A 21805-nucleotide genomic window follows, 5' to 3' on the forward strand; every position below is an offset into this window, starting at 1 on the left:
ATATATATATTTACAGTTATACACAAGGTCCATAAAAATTATTAGCAGGTTCATTCCCTTCTGAATTCTTCTGTTAGCCCTAACCGCACGTATTTTACTTCGGAAAATAAACAAATGGTATCTTCCTCACAAGAGGTAAATGTGATTATAATAAAGCAAACAAACATTAATTTGTATATATATATAAACGTACATTGCTTTCGTGGTGACAAATTTTTTGCCCCAGTATAGCATGGTGATAGTCCAAAAGTTATCGATGACTATTAACGGTAATGCTTTTGAGCAAAAGGTCTGTCTATTCTCTGTCTATTCTTAATGTAAGTGATGCGCTATTTTTCTTCAATGTTGACATTAAATTTTTATGCAGTCCTATTCTTTTTTGCTACTCCCAAATACGCATCTTCCGCTAGATTACGCAAACCATGCTTTCAAGATTTGCCTATTGCATTTGAGGATATAATCATACTTTGCAGAAAACCCACTTGGTGCATATAGGATGCTCGCAATTATGCCAATTTCTAGCTTAAACTTCGAAACGAAAAGTTTTAGATCTTATCTAGTTAAGTTAGATGTTATCTGGAAGGATGCATTCGGAGCTAATATGAGATTAGTTCACCTCCAGGATGAACTTAATGATATTCTATATTTTCAAACTAGATTTAACACAATACTTACAAAATATATATTTTCTGAAACGTTTTCTTCAACTGTCACTATTTGCTCTTTATATCGTGTCACAATACTAATAAGGATTATTATTCGTCCTAAGCTTCGCGGAAGCAATTTCGGAGTTGAAGTTTACGATTGTGAAGGCAAAACGTAATTCAGTATCGACTTTTGTGAGGAAAGAAACAACAGAGTGATTGTGGCTAGAGAGTAGGAAGCTTGATTTGTCCAGCATGACCGGCACAGCTAAAATCTACATTTTTGGTCTAAACTGTTTTGATATAGTCGTCGGCAGTAATTTCGATGTGCATATCTGGTATAGCAGAATATAAAGTTATACGTATAAAATATATGCCTAGCTGTCGCTGTGGTGCATTTCTGTTATATTCTATCTGAAGCGAAAAATGCTGCAACTATTTGACACTAAGGGCAAGTCATTTATTTTGAAGGTCTCTCGTGCTTCGCATTTTACGTTTTTCCAACGGTATCTGTAATGTTCATATTACATTCTCAATAAGCAGAAGAATCAATGAGTGTCTCAATAAATTGAAACTTGGTTTTGTCTATGCTTAATTATTTTCAAGGTAAGGTCTTCATTCTTTATGCCTGGTTAACTTCCAACAAAATCACGAAAGCGTTTAATAATAAGCTATTAAATGCTCGCGTCACATTTCCAAATCTGTATTTATTACTCCGCATAGATATTGAGTATTGTGTAAAAGCGCTTTATATCATTTACTGACTATATACTACATGTTGCACATGATTTTTGCTATCGAAAAACTCGCTACCTCACACTAACAGTCCTGAAGTGAGTTACTATCATATGCATTGTACACAATTTGGAGACTTTGATTCAGACATTTATATAGCATTAAACATGTTGTTTTGACAAATGTAGCGTCCACATTCTCTCTTGGGCATGATATAGGTACGCTCGAAAAGCATTCGTTGTTAAATTTAAAGAGAAGATCTTTCAGCTCTGAAGTCTCTTTAAGGTGGATGTAAATGCTCAACCAATATGGCTTCGGTATAATCGACACGGTTTCACTTTCATGTATAACACACTTCGACACGCATCGCTTGAAACACTGATATCTGGTGCGATTCAGTTAAATATGCTAACTTCCTATAGAAGAAGACACTCAGTTCTCGACAAAAACGTTACCCTCGACACGGAGCTTTCCGGCTGAGCTTTAACTCTACCCTTAAACCTATATTGCTGTTCGGAACGTTAACGGCTGAATGCTTCTCAGCCCGAATTTGTGTCATATGCCAACAGGTTGTATTTTAAAATTGAACACGACAAATCGCAAGATACACATCGATTGTAAATGATGCATTACGATATGTAAAACTAGGAAGCCGATTCACCAGGAACCCTACTAGCTAAACAACAATAAATTCGTTCCCGTCACACACACGCAACTATATTGAGCATCCATATAATAACAATAATAGTAAGCATGTTAAATCCTATAGTAATAGTATCGTAGTGATTATAACATGCATTGTTAACTTATCTTTAAATATCTTTCTTACCCTCACGTCAGACATGGCTACAGCCGCTGCTTTAAAGTACCGCAGTAATGTATACGAGTATAGACCGGGTTTTCAACCGTAGGCAAAAATAACTTCAACCCACGTCAAAATAGCTCTCTCGTTCTGGTCACCGATAGACTGCACAAAACTAGAAAAGTAAAATAAAGCAGAGAAAGATGTCAAGGAGGACCAAGGTTGGGAAAGGTATCTTTTTTTTTTTTTTTTTTTTATCTCAATACAGCTTTGTTATAGAACGAGTCTGAAATTGCCTTTGACGATGAGCGAACAAAAATGTGTAGAGAACTTAGCTGAAAATAAATTGGCTATCCGCTGCACCAGCGCCCATTTTTTCAGGTACCGCACTGCCTCGACAGCTGAGAAAGGGTTGAAAGGGAAGAAGAAAGAACTACCCGGAGTGTATCCATGGAAAGAAGGGAAGATAGGCTCCTAAGGGGAGGAGGATAGCCGCTCTCGGCGCCGCTGCTGCTGTTCTGTTAGCAAAACGGATCTTGCAAACATGCTTAATACAAACGAAAAACACCATATAAATACATGTAAGCCCAGGGAAGTGTCGTATACATTCGCTGAATTTTATGTTGAGCTCGGTCGAATATGCATACGACCGGGTCAAGTGAACTGCCATCATTGTGACTAATACCTATTCGTAGCTATACAAGAAGATTTTTTTACTTATTTGATACATTTTTGAATCTATATACATGGCATACGATCTGGTTTAGACACGTAGTCCTAGCTTCATAGACAGATAGTCTCAAGTAAGCTGATTATTTAGCTATACAAGATATGCAAATTGAGCATAGACGAATTGGTAATTGGAAGCGTATGCAAGATTCGTCTGATATGCTATTATAAGGTTGTTGAGTTGTAAAGTTGAAAAAACCCATCGTTTGACTTACTTGAAATACACGACATCTAGCAATTAAGCGATTTTTTTCGCTCGATTTACACTTTAGTGAATGGTTTAATGAGATTCATAGCGAAGCTATGCAGGGGGAAATGGTTGTGTATGTGTTGTGTTTGGCAAAGGTTGCTTGCTGCCGATGTCATGGTGGGTTTATACAAATCACTTTCTCTGAATTTTCAAATGAGCTCCCACAAAAATATCAACAAGTTCAAGTTCCACTTGTGATTGATTTTGAAGTTGTAATTCAGCGACACTCTATTTTGTGTCAGTAATATTGTCCAAATGTAGCTTTAGCATTACACATAACCCAGGAACTCGGAAAAGAAAATAATTTCCTCACACAGATAATACAGATAGCATCTCTATTGACATAATTCACAGATTAACGGGTTGCGTTATTGTTTGCCGTTGATACAAACATAGGTTTGTCGGTACATTACAGGGGTCACCGTTGGATCCTTTCAATATCATTTTGAAACGCGAATATTTTTCAGTGAGATTCAGTTATCAGACGACATTCATTGTTCATTTAGGAGCTTTTACATAGCCGCCTTCCAATGGCACTCATGATCACAATTCTCGGACACAAATTTTGAGTTAAAGTAAAATCCCATTAGTCGTTGTTGAGTGTTTTTGAGCCTTTACAGTAACTCTGTTTCGTAGTAAAAAGTATTCTCAGCTCCTTGAAAGTTGTAATTGCGTTTATAATTAGTCCTCCACTTGGTATAGGTTGAGCTCTTTACTCGCTAAAGTATAAAAGGTATAATATGGTAGTAGCATTAAAAGTTGAGAAAACGATCACTCCGATGACAATGAATATAGAAGTTAAATTTTTTGAGATTTAGACGATGGAAAATTGATATTCACTCCCGTTTATCATTGCTTTTCTTTATATACCGACCTATTAATGGTGCAGAAGTTCAGTTACGATTTTTTCCGCTATCAGCCTATTCCCCGTACCTACTGTAAACCCTTCTACATTTGTTCCGATCAATGCAACACACCACACGTGAAACTTTTCTCTCAAATATTGAAAAGGTCAAAAAATGGGCAGCTCAACTAATTGGCATAAGACACAATATTGTTCTTCTGTCGAGAAATCCAATATCTAATTTAAAGTGTAGACAAAACCTGTAGCGTGTAACGGCACTTAGTAACCCCTAATAGGTATTTGTATTAGAGAGCTGGCTCCTGCCAGCACGAAACGAAGTGTGACTACATCAGGACTGGAATATGGACTACCACGTATGGTTCAACCGGCATACCCTTTGTCCATTACGGGGACGCTAGATGGTGTTACCGGGCGTAAAACTTAAACCAGTTAGAAAAATATTTAGAAACAAGTACTCACACAATTGTCGCTCTCAACGTACATCATTAAAACACAGCTAAAATGAACATAACCATATAATGCCTTTTCCATAACATCCACAAAATGTAAAGTTTTACCCGTTACTAAAAACATAAAAATTCCAAAATTCTAGTTCAAACATTCATGTTTTCGCTGATTGTGTATGTATGGTGAGCTCAAACTAACTAGTTCACAAGTTTGCCATAATGTAGCCCTTATAACACGATTTCATCATTGACTTCAAATTCGAGCCAGTAACCAATGAAATTTACCCTCATCATTTTCTGTCGGATGTGGATTTCGTGTCCAGCGATGAGGCTTTAAATTACAAGATGTGTCACTACACGAAAATACGTTTAAACGACGTAGAACAAAAAAACAGAGAATCCTTTCCTGCCTTCTAAGTGAGTTGTAGTAATTATGTTACTCGATTATTAATTTCAGGTCATCTAGAACAGTAGCAAACAACAAACGTTCATGGTACTGTCTAGAGTGATCAATCGGGAAACGCCGACTTTCTACGACGTTCGTAAGAGTACTCAAATCCACAGATTTCAATGCCTATCAATGCCAGTGACCCACTCCATAAAGATAGTATTTATCGTGAAAACAAAGAGTTCAATTCTTTCACGTTTGTTGTTGCCATATTGATTTCCCTCTGCAGTCCGTTCATGTTTGCCAATACTGATTACCCACTATGAATACAATTTTCTTCATTCTGTTAAACTGGAAGACAGTGACGTGACTATATCGTGGCGCTCCACATTTTTCTAATCTTGTTCCAATGACAATTTGAGTGCGGTGCCGTGTAGCCCGTTAAAGTCAGCCTGAACAGCCTTTCTCCTCACAGCGCGGGAATCTAGAAAGGGGTTTGTAAATTTGACGTTTTTATGATTATGGCATACGATGTGCTTAACTGATTTCAAATCGAATTTTACAATAACACAGATAATAATCGATTTAAAGTACTAAAGTATGTTTAGGGCTTCTAAAATTGAAAGTATCATACGACTTCCTGTACCGGTTTTCCCATTTATACAGTCGTGCACTAATGTAATTTTTTCGGGCAGACGTTTATTTGTACATGTTACACCTCATAGAAAGGCCTGTGCTAAGTTTTCGTAGTCCATAGTATATCCCATCTCGAAAATTGATGAAGTCCTAGCCAAGACTCTCAAATAGATCGATCTACTATTTAGATCTTGCAACCCGTTTTCATATAGCGCACAAACATATGAGGTAACATATAGAACTGGTACAACTATGACCAGGTATCTGCCTTGCGCAGTTGTGACGCACTCAAGCCTATTAAATAAATAATAATAACAAGATATTCTAGTCGTCTTTTAATTAATATAACGTACATAGTTTATTTCACTGCCCGTCCTTGAGCGAATGTGTGCGAATAATCCTGGATTGATATTTATTGCTAACACATATCGAAGTTTTCTTTTTACAAACGATACCTCAAATTGCACCCCATGTTTGCAATTCAAATTATTCATATTAGACGTTATCATTCACAAGTAGTCTTATTTCAGTTGCTTAAAGGTAAGATACATTTTCCTGATAAATCACTAGCCAATATAAAACACCCTGGAGAATTATATTCCTAAAAGGTTTTCATCGTTATCTTTGGGTTCAATCTTAACGATAATCGGAGTTGTTAACCCCTGATCAAGTCTTTCCGGCGGTATTTCATCGAGGACTTCCGACTTGATCTCCTGAAATTTAAAATTGCAGGGGAAACTGTTTAGCACCTCTAATAAAGAAACTACTATGTAACACAAGATGACCCATATTTTAAGTCTGTTCAGTAGTAAACAATATTTTCATGTTAGTAAATTGACGACTTTTCAGCACAAATCTTGGAGATGCTCACAATTCTAACATCCGTGATTGCGTGCTGCTCTATTATAGAAAAGCAAATGTACATCTTTGGATTAACGCTACATGGCATGAAAATTATTGTTATAGCTGTACCTAAAAAACAACTGTACGGCTGTTGATAAAACAGTCAACCATAATTCCTGACCACAGAGTAGTATATTTTTGGCGTATTTATTACATTCGTTTTTCTTCTATTTTAGATATACTGAAAATAGCGTTAATGAAAAAAAAACCTCATCCCGCATCCTAAGTAAAGGCGGTTCAATAACCATTTTATTTAATACATATCTTATTAGTCTTAAATATCTTAATATAAATAAATACTCTTATATTAATCTTCAATCGATATTTTTCCAGTTAATTAATATTTCCAGTTAATTTTTAACCATCATAATTTCGAAGTATATATACCATAGCATCTTTCCACAGCTACATTCAATATGTCTCCTTATATTTAGCCGAAAAACAATCTTTTATTACCTTACAACCTTACAACAATTTATTTAGCATCTACTGAAAATTCTCCTCTTGTTAAAAAAAAAAAACAATTTTTGCTTTTATTGACTTCCAAAACAATATTATTTTAAAAAATTAAGATTTCATACGTTTCCGAAATTTTGAAAATTTTTGACGTACGTCTATGAAGATTTCGAAATGTATTATTAAATGACCACAAAGCTGGCATAGGTAAGTGCAGCGTGATCATTATGCACGTAAATAACGGCCAAAATGTTTGCAATATCAAGAACATATTTTCCACCAAAAAAAAACTTGGAACAAATGAAATGGTGATTATGCTAATATGCATTGCAATAGTTATTCGATGATGCATGAGAACATGTACAGTGTACTGCAGTTTGCAAAAGTTTCTTGGTGAATGTACTAAGGTTATTATTTGTCGAAAATAACATCTAATTTGAAACGGTTCGAGAGATAGGGAGAAAAGCTGAGACGTGTTGGTATGAGAAAAAAAAGGTTTAATAAGAAATATAATTTACTCTTGCAGTATCTGGCTCACAATAGCTAGAGAGAGCAAACTGAGAAGAGTGCAAAGAAGACAGAATAAAAACAAACCTGTTTAATTTGTGACAACGTAAAATCTGGCAACCCGCTCTCCTGATAACTTTCCTCGCCACTACAAGAGATCTGAAAGCAATTTGTTAACAAGGTCTTCATTATTCATTGTAGATGATGCAATCGGAAATGTAAATAACTGCTTTGTAGCTAAACTAATTCGCTTGTGATTGTGTATTCTACACAATTGATGATTGTGTACAAAATTCTACATAAGTACCGAATAGTTTATGTGCCGTGCAAATTATACCTTCACCTTAACGAATTATACGAAGTTGAGTTTTACTAATTTGTTTTTGCCATGAATCAATGTTTGTTTGTATGATTGGTTCAATTAATTCAAGCGTTCTTCAAACGCCTACCTGTTGTTCATGTTTAGTGGCCATAACGAATTGTTGGTTACTATCCTCTGGCTCAACAACTTCTTCTTTAACTTCAAGTTTTATAGATGGTTCGAGTTCGGCATTTTCTGTGTCCGCGGATTCGGGGTAATCAAGAGTTGCAATGAAAGCTATCGGTGCGTCGACTGAATACGGGTCGCTACATGGCATCGAACCTGAGACGGTCATTTGAGAAATCGGCAATTGTTGACTAGATACTACTACTGTAGATGCAGAAACGGCTTGCTGCTCTTGGCGAGGTACCTTTGAAGGTCTCATCGCCGGCAATCTGGGGTCTGACTTTCTTCTAGAGGTGTACCCATTACTCTGAATTTGATACCTTTCATGATACTGGTGCTGATCGAAAGACTTCTGAGGTAACTCGTCTTCTTCTGAGCTAGAGAAGTCGCTTATGGGTGGCACAATTACTTCCTGGACGTTGGCCTAGTCGGACATTGTAATGCCGTTAATATATTAGATAGTGTTGATATGATAAAGGTTCTCACAATAATCTAAGAAAGATATATATGTAGACCTCGTTAACATATCGCAAAATTGGTATGCAATGCATTTCGGCCTTGCAGAGTGTAATGCTTTGCAAGAATGGACGGATAAAAAGAACACAGATAAACAAAATGGCGATCTTCGTAGTTTTTGGCAATAAATCATAAATTCAATTAATCATCTTGACTTTTCTAGATATTTGTTCATATTTTATTGAGTTCTTTTGTGCACCATTTCTTAAATTAACTCAATTACTTTGTTTTCAAATGCTTACGTGTGTCAAATACCACTTGTTGAATCATAGGTGTATGTAAAAAAAACTTAATGAATATTATTGTCGAGAAGTAAATTTTCCTAAATACAGCTTAGGACGTTATTTCTATACGCGTCCCATTGCTTGGAAATGAAGCCAAATATGCGACTGGTACTTCCCATCTGTGAAATAAGCACTCGATTTGACCGAATCTCAGCTTCACTGAAGAGAGCACTTTGTACCTTGACAATCAAATCCAAGCCTTTACTTCTGGATAGCCTAAGCCAGTTTTGACACACTCTTTTTAATACTGCAGATTGCTCGCCCCTTTGACATACAATCCTTGTAGTTTTAGCCGCAGTTTTTAGTTGTAGTAATACTAGTAAAAACGAGATATTGTTGAATATAGCTTCTTAAGCATTCATCTTATGAACCCTCAAAGACAAACAGCGGTAGTATGACAGCCTCATACAAATAATGCAGTTGAGAAGGGGTAAATCGGAGAACAAACGTGCCGAGTTCAAAGCACATCACGTTCTTGCTAGTAAAACCTATTTTAAGGATGAACGAAATTACTTGTTGTCATCCTACGTAAAGCATAACTCTTAATGTGGAGCAAATAGTGCGCTATAAACAATGTTGCGTTTTCAAAAAATAACCATCATTTCATTAAATAGCGTCATATCATATCATTCCTGTGGCAAAAATTGACGTAAACCCCTGCTCCATTATTTTTAAATAATAAAAAAACTAGTAGCACGTTGAATGTTTAAATGCGTTTTTTCGTTTGGAAGATAACCCCATGTAAGATCATATTTACTTGGAATGAATTTTTTCTAAAATTCTAAAAAATATGTTCTTTTTCATTTAAATCTTCCTCTTCCAAATATATTATTAAAAATATTGCAATGATAGTAGAGAAAGAGGCTAATGTTTAAGTTTTAGTTTAATTCTCGTAGCGCATAAGGTAAGTTTAAAAATGTATTGCTATATAATGGACGCCGCATTTATGTACTTCAACATAATGACACGACAATAATTAATTTCTGAGTTTCCTTACTGATTATGGTAATAACTGCGCATGGTACAGTACTATCTTACCAATTATTGATCGGTAAAACCATTATTAACAATTTCGATGGTAGCGCTTTTACGTAAATCGTAAGATATGTTTGGCGGGCTCTTTGTCGCAACGGGCATGCATTCATCCGTTATTCTTGAAACTGAAGGAAAAATGGTGCTTCCTGGATATCGAAAACTAATAAAATTGACGGTTTTTCCGTTGCCATTATATGACTTTTGAAGTATTAAAGAAAAAAGTCCGTGCGCCAAAATGGAAAATCCATAACAGTAATTAATCTGGAAGGACTGAAATCCACTATGATGAAACAAATAGCCATTTTTGTTAAATAATACTAGAATTTGCTTTTGAGATAAAGTTATCTATTTCCTATAACGCCGTTCGTCTAGATTACAAAGGGTAGCCTTTTTCCAACTCCTTTGCCATTTTTCCTCTTGAGATTTCTAGGCTTACGTGTCTACTGTCACATCAGGTCTCTTTCACAGATGACGCGTCTGAGCGAGACAAATCTGAGCGTACTAATGATCTCTAACTTACAGCTCCTATTGGAAACTTATTGGCGAATTTTAATAATACATTTTGCTACATATCTTGCACGCCGTTTAAGTCTGAAACTGAACCCGTAATTGATATGAATAACAATTATACAAAATAAACGCTTTCGTCGGGGATATCTGTCAAGACGTGCAAAAATTACTATCCAAATTTTATTTCGTTGGGATGCAACTTATAAACAATCAACGGTAATTTATTCCGCTCGTTCTGAAATTGTCGCATAGTATGCAAGCCTTCCAGAAACTTACAATTTTTCTAACTGCCGCCGGCTTTTGCGCCGGAAGCTGAGGAGGTCCATTAACTATTGAACCAGTTGTTCGAAATTTCTGGATCAACTCACGAAGCACATCTTCTGTAGGAACTAACTCAGGTTCAAGCATTTCTCTTAGCTTGGACACCGCTACTGCAAACGAATGTGGTCTCGTTGTGCTGTAGTACGTTTTTATAAATAACAGCTTCTGTGGGAGCGTATATCGCTCCATCATGAGTGACAGAGCTGAGTTCTAAACTCACCTAACACCCGCTGTTTTGAGATGTTTGTAAACATCTAAACACATGGCAGTTCGAACAGCTTATGACAATAACGACAGAAGCAGCAGAGAGGACCTGATGTGCTCACCATTTTTCTACTGCGTTGGGCACAGAACGTATTGTGTGTGGTTTGTTCTAAAAATTCTTTACTCCAAAAATCTATGTATGCTTCAATTGTATAATATAAAGCAACTGCTTAGATATATAAAAGTATAAAAAGTGTACTATAAACCTCAACAAAGTGTTTTCGCTCAAACCTTCTATGACGGGCGACGAAAGACACTGCTAAGCAGTGGCTCGCGGTACCGGAGGGAATTCAGTACCGGAGAGTAGTTCACAGTGCTACGAATGCAATTCGGAAAGCGGTTTAAGACAACAATCGACCTTGTTCTCTCAATAATGATGGTAGACAGCATCTGATATTAAATGTCGCTCGTGCACAGGTGATACTGAAGAGTTTTGAGTGGTTTTGGTTTCAGCAAATCGGGTCCTACGAACCTCACGATTTGAGATAGTCTTCTACGTAATGGTTCGTCACCATGTTCGTCGAGATATTACAATGGCCGTATGATCACTTAAAGTTTATTAGGCTATGTGCAGCGAATGTGAACTAGGGATGCACACATTGCTGCGCCTCTGGATATCCTCAAACATTCACTAAATGTGTATAATCAGCATTAATGAAACGTAATTACAGACGTAGCATTAGAGGTTCAATAGACGCCCACTTAATATGAATAACATAATATTAAACAGAAAGAATGCATGCTTTTATTTCTGCTGCGCTAAGATACTTATAATGTTTATCAACAATAAAAAAATAACTAAACAAAGCAATAAACAGTATATTTTGATATTCTTAGCATCTTCTGGGCATGTGGTCTCTTTGCTTTATACGATAAGTTCAACTTTTGCTTTGTCCATAGAACATTGCTTTGTCGCAATCAATCAAATTCATTTTTACATGACATTTATCAGGTAAATATGTTAGCATTCCTTTGATACTTAACTAAGCAAAACGTTGATTATACATTCGTGTTTTGAGAGCCGAAACTTAGGCAAGGTGAAGAATATTTTAGACCATGCACACAAAAATTTTTCTGCTTCATAGGCCATCGAACTGGGAAAACTGAATAAAAGTAGGTAGTTTGAAAAGTAACTAGCATCATATAGAGACAGTGCCACTAAGATTGCGCCCCAAGGTTACGACAAACGTAATCGGGGCTATTCTGGTAGGGGCAAGTTAGGTTACCGAAATACTCACACGCGCAATTCACCGTCGCGGAAGCTTGTTGAATCGAAGAATTCTCTATTTTATTTTGTAACCATTTACAGTATTCCCATTGGTTAGGCGATATTTAATGTTATATATCTAAGGCTGAAAAATACTAGCATATTAGGTAAAAGGAGGATACTACTTACTAAGGAGGATACTAGAGAGTTATCCTGATCCTAGAGATCTAGCCTGCGCAGGCTAGACAAAGAAGAAAAATATTGAAATAATGCTAGTGCGATCCCGATTGTTCAGAATCGGCGGCCTCACATTAGACTCGCCAGTCACTAGCGACACATGCGCGTCACGCATCTCGAAACACCCCAGAAAAAAATTGAGAGTAGAGAATGGAGCAGTTAATTGAATGGTCTGAACAGAATAATGAGTAAAATGAGAGGAAATTAAAGTGCAAAAGGGAAGAAAAATGAACTGGGAAAAATAAGAATAATCATGGAAGTTAACTGTAATTCAAGGGAGAGAAAGCGAGAAGCCGATACTACACGACTAGCTTATGTATATGTATATATATATATGCATATACATATATAACAGAATGAGGCACCTAACTTTGGACCTTTGTTATGAATTGTCTTTAAGACTGTGTTTACTAAGAAACGAGTATTTTAAGTAATTTAAAAGGCGTTATTCCTTGTGGGTATCTTTATTCTAAATAACAACCACCCACCACTATTCGGAATTAAACCACTCATTAGTAATTTTCAAAATATTCCTTTTTTAATTTGCAACTTTAGTAGTAATCGTGTGTCAAGTGATACTGATAGGCAGTCATTTCTTTAAGTGTCGCTCAAATATGCTGAATAAAAAAGGTTCCACTGGAATTGAATTTTGGGCTGAGAGCAGACCAAAAGTTTAAAAATGTAGGAGCTTAAAGCAATCATAAAGTTTAAAACGCGCAAAGAAGTGCAGGAAGTCTCAAAAAGCTCTAGCCGATGGAGCTTACCTGGACGCCCCAATCAGCAGTTAATGATCAGCTCAAACACAGTAAGATAGTTATTTTTTATATTAAAAAAGAAAAAAAAGAAATTACTTTTTTTTCGTTTTTTAGGTTTTTTTTGGTACCATTCAGTTTAAACATTGTTGAGGTTTGCTCCACAAAAATGTTTCTTGAATTTCTCGGAAGCCGAACTACAGCTGGCAATAATATAGACTGATGATTTCAAGTAAAAATATTGCGTAGTAGCGGTTTTTTATAACGACACATTGTTTTCCACCGTTGTAGATTCGTGGTCTTGCTCTAGAAAAAAACCAGGTTCTTTACAATGGCAAAAAATAGCGGATGAACGGATGTTCGTCAAATTTGTCTGAATTTGAATACAATTATATATATGTATATATATATATATATATATAAGTGGGTCCTCACTCGTCATGAACATGAAAAAATACATTATTGGTAATCTTAGCACGTCTACAAAAAAAAACTGACTTTTTTTTTCTAGGCGCTACCCTTTCCTCTGCAAACATTTGTTATCTATGGAAAAAATCTTTGAAACCTACCCCTGTCGATAGGTGTCTTGATAAGAAGCAAAAAAAAGTTTTTACATATTTTTTCCAGTTTCCCTACTAAGCATCTTACAAAAATTTACACGAAGGCAAGTCAAAAAGGGAATTATTCACAATTATTAGTTAAAAATAATCCGATAATGCAAACAAAATAGGTGAATATCTCTATATGCATTGCTGTCACTTTTTCCCTAGACTGAGGGGAAGCTGTCGAATGTGGCCACTGTATATATTTTAAGCTGATTATAGCTTTTGAGGAATAAAGTCAAACAGGAGACAGCAATAACAAAAACATTAAAATAGTAAAAAAGGGACTTTAAAAAGGCTTTAAAATATTTTTATATATAAAACTTTATATAAACTTAAAATGTTTAATGAATGAATTTAAAATCAAATTCGAATGGATTCAAGGGAAGAAGAAATTGATGCAGAAATCGAGAAAATCGTAGCATTTATAAAAGCTAACACTCACATATTTTCCTAAACATAATTGTTCTCAAGATAAGTACGAAAAAGTTATTTATCGATTCGGGTCTTGTATTCGCATTGGGCAGGGCCAGATAGCTTGGGTCAAGGTCTACATCACGACCTGTAAAAATCAGGCGTCTCTGCTGCTCTTGCTAATGTTCTTAGTAGCACTATTATGATCGCAATATAGTGAAGTACAATAATGCCGTATGCGCTTCTTACATTTACTTTGCAATCCATCTTTTAATGCCAGCAGTTATGAGAAGTTCTGAAGCCGTTGAAACCAGTGGCCGCCATTGCGACTTTCCGTTGACAAGACACCTTCTCTAATCCAGGTATACGTCTGTTGTCTTCGTAATAATGCACTGGGTAACGTGTTTGGCTATGAAACTGAAAAGCAAAGGTCGTCTGGATTTAAAACCAAGCGTGGATACTGGAGGGAGGCAGTCGTCTAAAGCAATGTTTAAGGGCGGTACTGGATGTTAAACCTGAAACACTGAAAGTTTTACCTTAGGTTGACGAGCGCAACTTGAAGCAGAAAATATGCCTTTTTGTGGAAGCGACACTTTTTTCTAGTTTGTTTGAAGGTGCTGCGCATGTGTGCTGTTCATTTGCGACAATCGGGACGCTTCACGCCGAAACTTACCAACAGACGTTCCTCAGGTGACGAATGATTCCCGAATTAAAGGACTGAATTATATTCGTAGACTTTCGCTAAGGATTTTTTAGGCAACCTCGTGCTTAAACGATGTAATTTTCTGCTTGCTAAACCGACTTTGTCTACTCCGCTTCGCTTGGGGACGCCCTGTGTTTCAGCACTAAAAACTGTAAAGAGTTCCGGAGTGACTCGGACATCGCATACACTTGACCTATGATGTCAACCAGCTTTTTTTGCCCTTTTCAACGATACAAAATCTCAACAGATCTGACTTCTGCATTTACAGAAACGTCTACAGAAATATCGCGGGCGTATCCGCAAGGCTTAAACCGTTCAGTACCCCTCATCTTCGGAAAGCTGTCGTCGAACTAACCTGTACTCGCTGATTACTGTCCTTTAATTCGTGACAAGGTGCCACTCTGAAAAGCCTTCTCTCTTCCTTTCTCTCTGACAATTTTGTAGGTCAACCGCGTGAATAATCCAATAAGTCTTTTTCAAGCGTTGCTTCATTAATTTGAACAACTCATATAACAATCTCATCTTTTTGGAAAGAAGAGCAATCGTTTTTTCGAGGAACTTCTTTTGCACTAGTTATGTGAACAGCACTTAAGTCATTTAAACAGCACTGAATAATTACTTATTAAGTTCTTACTTTTTTTGACTGTGATAGCTTAAATAATAACTAATAAAAACGATTATAAAAAATTCTTTCGAAATTTTGGTAGACATTTTTAAGATACATTGTTTGCTTTCTGTATTTAGAAGCTGGAGGGTTTATGGATTGTCACGGTTTTTATTCATCTTCGTCGTTAGCTTTTGTCCTAGAGGACATTGTTCTTGGTTTCGAAGAACTTCCTTACAGATATTTAGAATTGCTTTTGCATTTCAACACAAAGTTCTTCTATAATGACAGATTGAATAATGTTTAAAAGGACCGCTACAGGATGTCAAGACTTTTTTTATATTATGTGAAAATAACTATGTTAACCTGCGAGCGTCTCTTCATCTGCTAATGCCAATGAGACAATTGGCGTCGATATTGCAGCGATAATATAGTAGTTCATTATTCCAAGCATAAAAATTGTCCGAGTGTAATTTGCTCACATTAAAGTAATTAAGTAGTAACTTGAATAGTGTATGTAAAGAAAGGTAAAATATGGAAAAATATTGCTTGAAATCTTAGCAGCAATTCAAATTTTGACTCGACATTTTTTGAAATAACTCTTTGTAGACTTTCCTTTTAGTTCTTCTTGGTTGCTCTGTGCTGCTTATGTACAGAGTTACTTATGAAACACATGTTATTATTACTTAAATGCTCGTTGAAAGACAGACCACTAAATTATTCAAACAACTAGCCCATTCGAGCGGTAGTTTTCGATGAAAGTGAAACAAAGTGGTTGTACTTTTCATTAAAACGTTTAGCTTTCTTGGTAAGAAACGTGGCACAGTGAACTTTTCGAACTCCTTTCACAGGCTTATCCACATCTTCATGTCAAACAAACCCTCAAATAATTTTCAAATAAAAACCTATTGCTGTTTAGACCAGTATGATTTGATATATCAAAAAAATTAGAGATCTCTGAAAAATAGAACAGCATACGATTCCTTGCAACGGTTTCACCCGCGTATATGAAGGTGCATATGTTATACGACCAAATATTTTTCACTGCGTATACACTCACTACAGAACATGGGCTACATTCAATGATGTCACCGTATTTCGGAAATTAATATATTCTTAGCAAGAACCTTCAAGTAGGTCGATCTACTATTTGTGTCAGAACTTTTTCTGATATTACGAACGAACAAATAAAGCAATATAAGAAATTCGTACATCCACGGCTATTAATTTCTGTGTGCGTTTTCAGTAATAATAAAGTATTATAATAAGATATTACAGTTATCCTTTAATTAGTACAAGGTGTATAGTTTATTTCACTGTCTGTCTTTGTATAAATGTAGGTTATTAATCCGGCAACATATATGCACGAAGTATATTTATATACAGAAAATACCTCAAATTGCGTCAAGGTTTGCAATTCAAACAAATATTCATATTATGCATTACTATTAACAAGCGTTCTTATTTCAGTTATAATATAGGTAAAAATACATCTTTCTCTTAGATTATTGAACACCATAAAACACCTTTAAGAACCGATTAAATTCCTAAAAGGTTTTCATCGTTATCTTTAGGTTCAGTTTTAATGACAACTGGATGTGTTAATCCATCGTCAAATGCTTCCGGGGCTACTTCATCGAGTATCTCCGACTTAATCTCCTGAAATTTATTAAATATTCAAAAATTCGATTTCTAATATAAACTGTTTGTGCTTCACAATATATCACGACACGACTCGTGAACAAAATTTTCAGTATTACGGCAATAAGCTGGTGAATTCTTGGCGCAAAGTTCCTGAATGTAAAGTTCGTCAAAAACACGTTACTTGGTAATGGTTTGCCAAAAAACAATATAACCGCTCGTGATTGCTGAGAGTTCTGTTATTGAAAAACAAATGCATTCGTTCTTGCGTACTTGAGTTCTCTTTGTTGTTCGTCTCCGTTATTGAACTCGATAAATATAACTGTTATTTATGAATGGTAACGAATGCCACTCATTTCTTATCCAAAACTAGTATAACGTTTTGGCGTTTTACATTTTACATTTTTTATATTACGTGATTTCCTTTGCAATTGTATACATATCGGACAATTACTCATTCGCTTTTTGCTATTATAGATATCCTAACAATGGCCAGGTATAGCGAAAAAACTATATAAGCAACATTGCCCGTATGCTTCTCATCCAATAATGTTAGATTTCCTACGAGATTACCACAAAAATTTGAATTGATCTGAGGAAAGAGAAGCCCAAAGCCCATCTGAGTCGACAGATATCTTAATACTTAGTATTTAAAAAAAAAAAAAGGATCTTACGTTTATTTTCCTTAATTGACATTTTTCAAATTAATATGCAATTTTTTTGGTACCTTTGGCCATTGCTTGATGACAACTATCTCGAAAAGTATTTGTTATAGAACTTTTACTACAGCTGCATTCAGTAGCTTTCTCGACGCCCAACCCAAGAGCAAAATCATCATCAGTGCATATCCATATGTTTCCTAACACATCTTTTGATGTTGTCGGTGGTGATTGCAGTTTCTGCTTGTCCCATATAGCTGCATTTATCGCAAGTTTTCCTTTTCATTAAAAAATAATTTACATTTTTTGGACTATCATTTACTTTTTGAATAATACTATTACAGTAAACTCCAATTAAATCTCTTATATTTGTTTAAAAACATGAAAAATTCTAAAAACCTCTACACTTTGAAAGTTTCTGAAAATGTTCAAAGTTTCAAGAAACGTACTGAGAATTTATGGCTAATTTAACACGAATTGTTACATTATGGTTATATGGGAAGTAAAAAAAAGGCAAAAGGTAAAGTATTTAAAATTTTTTCTCACGAAAAGAGGTCGAAACGAAAAAGAAAACAGATAAACATATGAATCTGCATTGCAGAAGTTTCCTGGTGAATACGTTTCGATCCAGTATTGGTCAAGCACACCACATCCTTTAAAAAATTTGAGATATGAAGGGACCGGTATTAGAGAAGTTAGATGAAAAATTTTAAATTAATCTATAAAACATAGGACATAATATTGGCTTTAAAATCCATTATCATTACACTTAATATTCTTCTACAGAGCGCAGAAATCGAAAGCGGTATTAGCTAGAACAGCTCAGATTGAATTGTGCATAACACAATGATAACACTAATAATCTTGCCCTATGACTGACAATATCACATTTGTCAAGTGACAACAAACTAGAACTACGTATGCATATTTAACCTTATAAAATCTTATCTGACTTACAATTATTACAGAGACACAACTGGATGGAATGCAAATAAGGCAGAATAAGAACTAACTTGTTTAATATGTGACAACACGAAATCTGGTAACCCGTTCCCCCGCCAACTTTCCGCGCCATTACAAATTACCTGGAAGTGTTATATTGATAGAGTTTTTTGTTTATTTATTTATTTATCCTGGATGGCACATTGGAAATGTAAATGGTGGCTTGGTGGTTACTCGAATAACTAATTTCTCTGTCTCAAGTGGTGAGTAACAGCTTAAGTAATGGGTGTAAAATACGAAAAACTTGAAATAATTAACTTCCGATTGAACCTCCCGTAGGTATAATATCTGAATATACATAAATATCAACAGGTATTAGCCATTATTTAGATACTACGCACATTTTAATCAGATTACAAAAGAATTAATGAATTTTTTCTTGACATAAATGCGGATTTAACTAGTATAATAGACCTAAACGTTTTTCAGACACTTACCTGTTGTTCATGTTCGGTGGCCATAACGAATTGTTGGTTGCCATTCTCTGGATCAACAACTTCTTCTTTAATTTCATCTTTTATCGCTGATTCGAGTTCGGCGTTCTGTGTGTCCGAGGCTCCAAAATAGTCAAGACTTGTTCCGACAGTTGATGATGGTGGTTGTGAGCGACGCCGGTTAAGGATTCTGATCCTGTTGGCTTTTGAGTACGACTGATCACGTCTTGCAGAGTTTGCGACCGTAACTGACGGAATCGGCAATTGCTCGCTAGATACTGCCATTGTTGATGAGCCTTGCTGCTCTTGGCGAGGTACCTTCCGATGTCTTACATCTGGCAGCCTGGGGTCTGACTTCCTCCTGGAGCTGTACTCAGTGCTATTGTGCGGATGGCTTCGTTTATATTGATCGGAAGACTCTTGTAAGAACTCCTTTACTTCTGAGCTGGAGGAATCGTTTACAGGTGGTACAAAAACCTTCCGGGCTTTAGACTAGAGGGCCAATGTAACGTCGTTAATATATTAGATTGTATTAACATATTACATATTGAGAAATAAAAAATGTGCCCTTGTGTAGTTAGTTAGAATTACGTGTGACAAACGCTAAATGCCCACAGCCTCTGCTACTTTCCTAACCTTCATTCGACAATCATCATTGGTGAAATTTTTTGATGTTATCGATGGTGGTTGTAGTTTCTGGTTGTCCCATACGTTTATCGTCAACCAAGCTCCTAGAGCCACCTTTAAATTCAGTTGTTCAAAGTTGACGCAGATTCCCTGTAAACAGTGTCTATCGCAGTTTTCATTTAAGTGGGCGTAAGGCCTTTCGAATGCAAGAATTCAATGACACCTCAACACTCTAATTTTTTCATCTTCTCAGGACTTCTAACGTTAGTTGACACAAATGAGTATTAAACAACTACCATGACTGAAATTTCCACGATGATTGCTCCACATATGTACAATTATGTCATCAGTACATATTTAACGAGTAACAGCACCTTCATGCTGTTACTCACTCATGCAACTTATCCGCTCTTTTGGTACTTTATTGACGTACCGTACCATTAATGTGCCATAGGTTATGAAATATCAGCATACAGTCAGCAATTATCCTTAGTCCATGACACTTTGTTCGTATTTTCTAGTTTTTTTTTTTGCTGGAACTAACTGAATCCTACTTTACATTTACCGCCTAATTAATTCTTAACATTGTTTACCTGTCATAAACCAGATGTTACAAAGAACCAAAGTTCAAAGTTCGAGCTTTTATGAATCGATGGCTTACAGAATAATAAACTCCCATTAATGCATTTTGTTGATTGCCTAAGACGACTCAGTAATTAGAAGGAAAAAATGCACCTTTTTGCTCATTTGCAAGGTTTTCTTTCTGATGGCGACCTTCTGTTTCAATGTACTGAATGCATCTGCCGCGGTAGCTGCAGCGTACTGATTTGCAATGGCATTAACGGCCGCTTCAGGGTAGCCAAGAAAGTCTATAATGTCCTCGGGGCTCCGTCCGGCTCGGAGAGATATTACAACTGTTAATTCTTGCTCATATTCTAGAGACGAATTTTCTGCCTTCGCCATGCTTGCCGGCTATTTACGTTCTGCCTCGAACAAGTGCTTTCTTTACTTTCAGTAATAGCGGATAAACGCATATCTGACGCGACGGGCTTTTCGCCAAGAATAGCTTTCAGTTAAACGGTTTACCATGTAGTACCAACAGAGTCCGCCACACTTTTTCCTTTGGGCCAGTTAAAAATCTTTGTTCTGGAACTCTGCTTTTTGTGAAGCAGACTAAATTCTCTGGTAGTTAGATAATAATAAAGGCAATGTTAATGTGTGTGGAGAAAACGCCCCTCTCCTACCCAGAACCCTTTCTCCTTTGATGGGTAAAGTATTGCAACGAATAAACGGACGCACTTTACTGGCAAACTAATGTGAGCGTTGCTGTACTGCAGGCTATCGGACCGCCTAATATTCATGTATTAGCTTTAGTTAATATGTTAGATGATATCTTTCTAATATTTTCCTAATGTTTGTTAATGGATAATAAGCTACAGCCATTGTTACTGGCTGGTATTACTCCTCGTTCTCCAATTCCGTTCACTATTTATGCCACCAGATCAAGTGTATTTAACTTTACGGCAGAGGCGCAAAATTGATTAATGGTATTATTTTGTTACATTTCTCTGAATTTTCTAACGTCACAATTCATTGAGATCTAAGAATTTTGTATGTAAATTGATTATCATAATAACAATCATATGATACATTTTAGCACATATTGAAATAAATGGGCTTTTATAAATCAGCGATAAGTAGACATTTTAGTCTAACAGTTCAGAGAAGAGGTTCAACCTGTTTAAAGGTATGTAATTATATAATTGTCGCTTCTCTCAGCGCCCATAGGAACGTTTTTTGTAGGCACATCTAATTTCAGCTCCATTTGTTCCCCAAGTGTCTGACTGAATGACCCACCAAAAAAGAACCCATTATGTGCTGCCAATTTTTTTGTTCCTCTAAATGGGAGCAGCGCGTGCCTAATTGTTCCCGATGAAACACTTTTTTTTTTTAAATGCGCGGACCATCTCTGAACGCTGGGTTTAGTAATTGTGGAGGGTCCATGTATTCTGGATATAATATCGATGGTCTATGCTATGCTTTTCTTTTACGCCAAAAAAATGCTATATGATGCAAATGATCCTTCTGAAATTCCATTTTCCATTCGAATCGAATATATTCAGGGTTAATAATGACTGGTAATGA

General features: G+C 36.0%; 3 protein-coding genes and 1 long non-coding RNA gene across 12 annotated transcripts in view; 1 reads left to right on the plus strand and 3 right to left on the minus strand.

Moving 5' to 3' along the window:
• LOC111248162 (uncharacterized) overlaps positions 1-2581 on the minus strand; it is an 8233-nt gene extending 5652 nt beyond the window's left edge. For all 3 annotated transcript variants that reach the window (XR_002672425.2, XR_015323915.1, XM_022800012.2), the window contains exons 1-2: positions 2478-2581; positions 2209-2356 (exon numbers count right to left, since the gene is read on the minus strand). Coding sequence is in view for 1 of the 3 variants with exons in the window: in XM_022800012.2 (XP_022655747.1) it covers positions 2209-2223 (15 nt within the window). In the remaining 2 variants the exon portion in view is untranslated. The remainder of the gene's footprint in view (positions 1-2208; positions 2357-2477) is intronic.
• Positions 1-5815, plus strand: part of LOC147756659 (uncharacterized) — a 7987-nt gene extending 2172 nt beyond the window's left edge. Inside the window, exon 2 of the long non-coding RNA XR_015323923.1 lies at positions 2563-5815. This is a non-coding gene — a long non-coding RNA (uncharacterized LOC147756659). The remainder of the gene's footprint in view (positions 1-2562) is intronic.
• A 2-nt stretch (positions 5816-5817) lies between these two features.
• On the minus strand, positions 5818-10783 carry LOC111247784 (uncharacterized). 3 transcript variants are annotated; one of them, XM_086983892.1, is made up of 5 exons: positions 10735-10768; positions 8169-8272; positions 7811-8004; positions 7449-7520; positions 5818-6208 (listed from the first exon to the last, which is right to left on the minus strand). In XM_086983892.1, the coding sequence occupies exons 2-5, from the start codon at positions 8173-8175 to the stop codon at positions 6089-6091; spliced, it is 393 nt and encodes a 130-aa protein (XP_086840018.1). In that variant the 5' UTR covers positions 8176-8272; positions 10735-10768; the 3' UTR covers positions 5818-6088. The 3 variants fall into 3 exon arrangements, with proteins under 3 accessions (XP_086840018.1, XP_086840017.1, XP_022654868.1); XM_086983891.1 differs by lacking the exon at positions 8169-8272 and having other exon boundaries at positions 10735-10783; XM_022799133.2 differs by lacking the exon at positions 10735-10768 and adding an exon at positions 10470-10728 and having other exon boundaries at positions 7811-8272.
• Positions 10784-13899: 3116 nt separating this feature from the next.
• Positions 13900-20834, minus strand: LOC111247783 (uncharacterized). Of its 5 annotated transcripts, XM_086983886.1 has the most exons (6): positions 20396-20834; positions 19670-19810; positions 19037-19525; positions 18611-18682; positions 18144-18250; positions 16582-16956 (listed from the first exon to the last, which is right to left on the minus strand). In XM_086983886.1, the coding sequence occupies exons 1-6, from the start codon at positions 20621-20623 to the stop codon at positions 16926-16928; spliced, it is 1068 nt and encodes a 355-aa protein (XP_086840012.1). In that variant the 5' UTR covers positions 20624-20834; the 3' UTR covers positions 16582-16925. The 5 variants fall into 5 exon arrangements, with proteins under 5 accessions (XP_086840011.1, XP_086840014.1, XP_086840012.1 ...); XM_086983885.1 differs by lacking the exons at positions 16582-16956; positions 18144-18250 and adding an exon at positions 13900-14407; XM_022799132.2 differs by lacking the exon at positions 18144-18250 and having other exon boundaries at positions 20396-20829.
• Positions 20835-21805: the final 971 nt, after the last annotated feature.

The sequence above is a fragment of the Varroa destructor genome, unplaced genomic scaffold, assembly GCF_002443255.2.
Source record: "Varroa destructor unplaced genomic scaffold, Vdes_3.0 BEIS01000003.1, whole genome shotgun sequence".
Taxonomy (NCBI): domain Eukaryota; kingdom Metazoa; phylum Arthropoda; class Arachnida; order Mesostigmata; family Varroidae; genus Varroa; species Varroa destructor.

Bases quoted from the DNA above. Each gene is read 5' to 3' on its own strand.
- LOC111247784 (XM_022799133.2), bottom strand. From the start codon at position 10,706: ATGATGGAGCGATATACGCTCCCACAGAAGCTGTTATTTATAAAAACG. The intron at 8,273-10,469 runs GTAAGTTTCTGG...ATGTCCGACTAG, and splicing joins CGGCGGCAGTTAGAAAAATT to GCCAACGTCCAGGAAGTAAT. The intron at 6,209-7,448 runs GTTTGTTTTTAT...TTTAAATTTCAG, and splicing joins CGTTGTCACAAATTAAACAG to GAGATCAAGTCGGAAGTCCT.
- LOC111247783 (XM_086983885.1), bottom strand. From the start codon at position 20,623: ATGGCGAAGGCAGAAAATTCGTCTCTAGAATATGAGCAAGAATTAACA. The intron at 19,526-19,669 runs GTTAGGAAAGTA...TTGGCCCTCTAG, and splicing joins ATGATGATTGTCGAATGAAG to TCTAAAGCCCGGAAGGTTTT. The intron at 14,408-18,610 runs GTTAGTTCTTAT...TTTGCTTTTCAG, and splicing joins TGTTGTCACATATTAAACAA to TTTCATAGCCAAACACGTTA.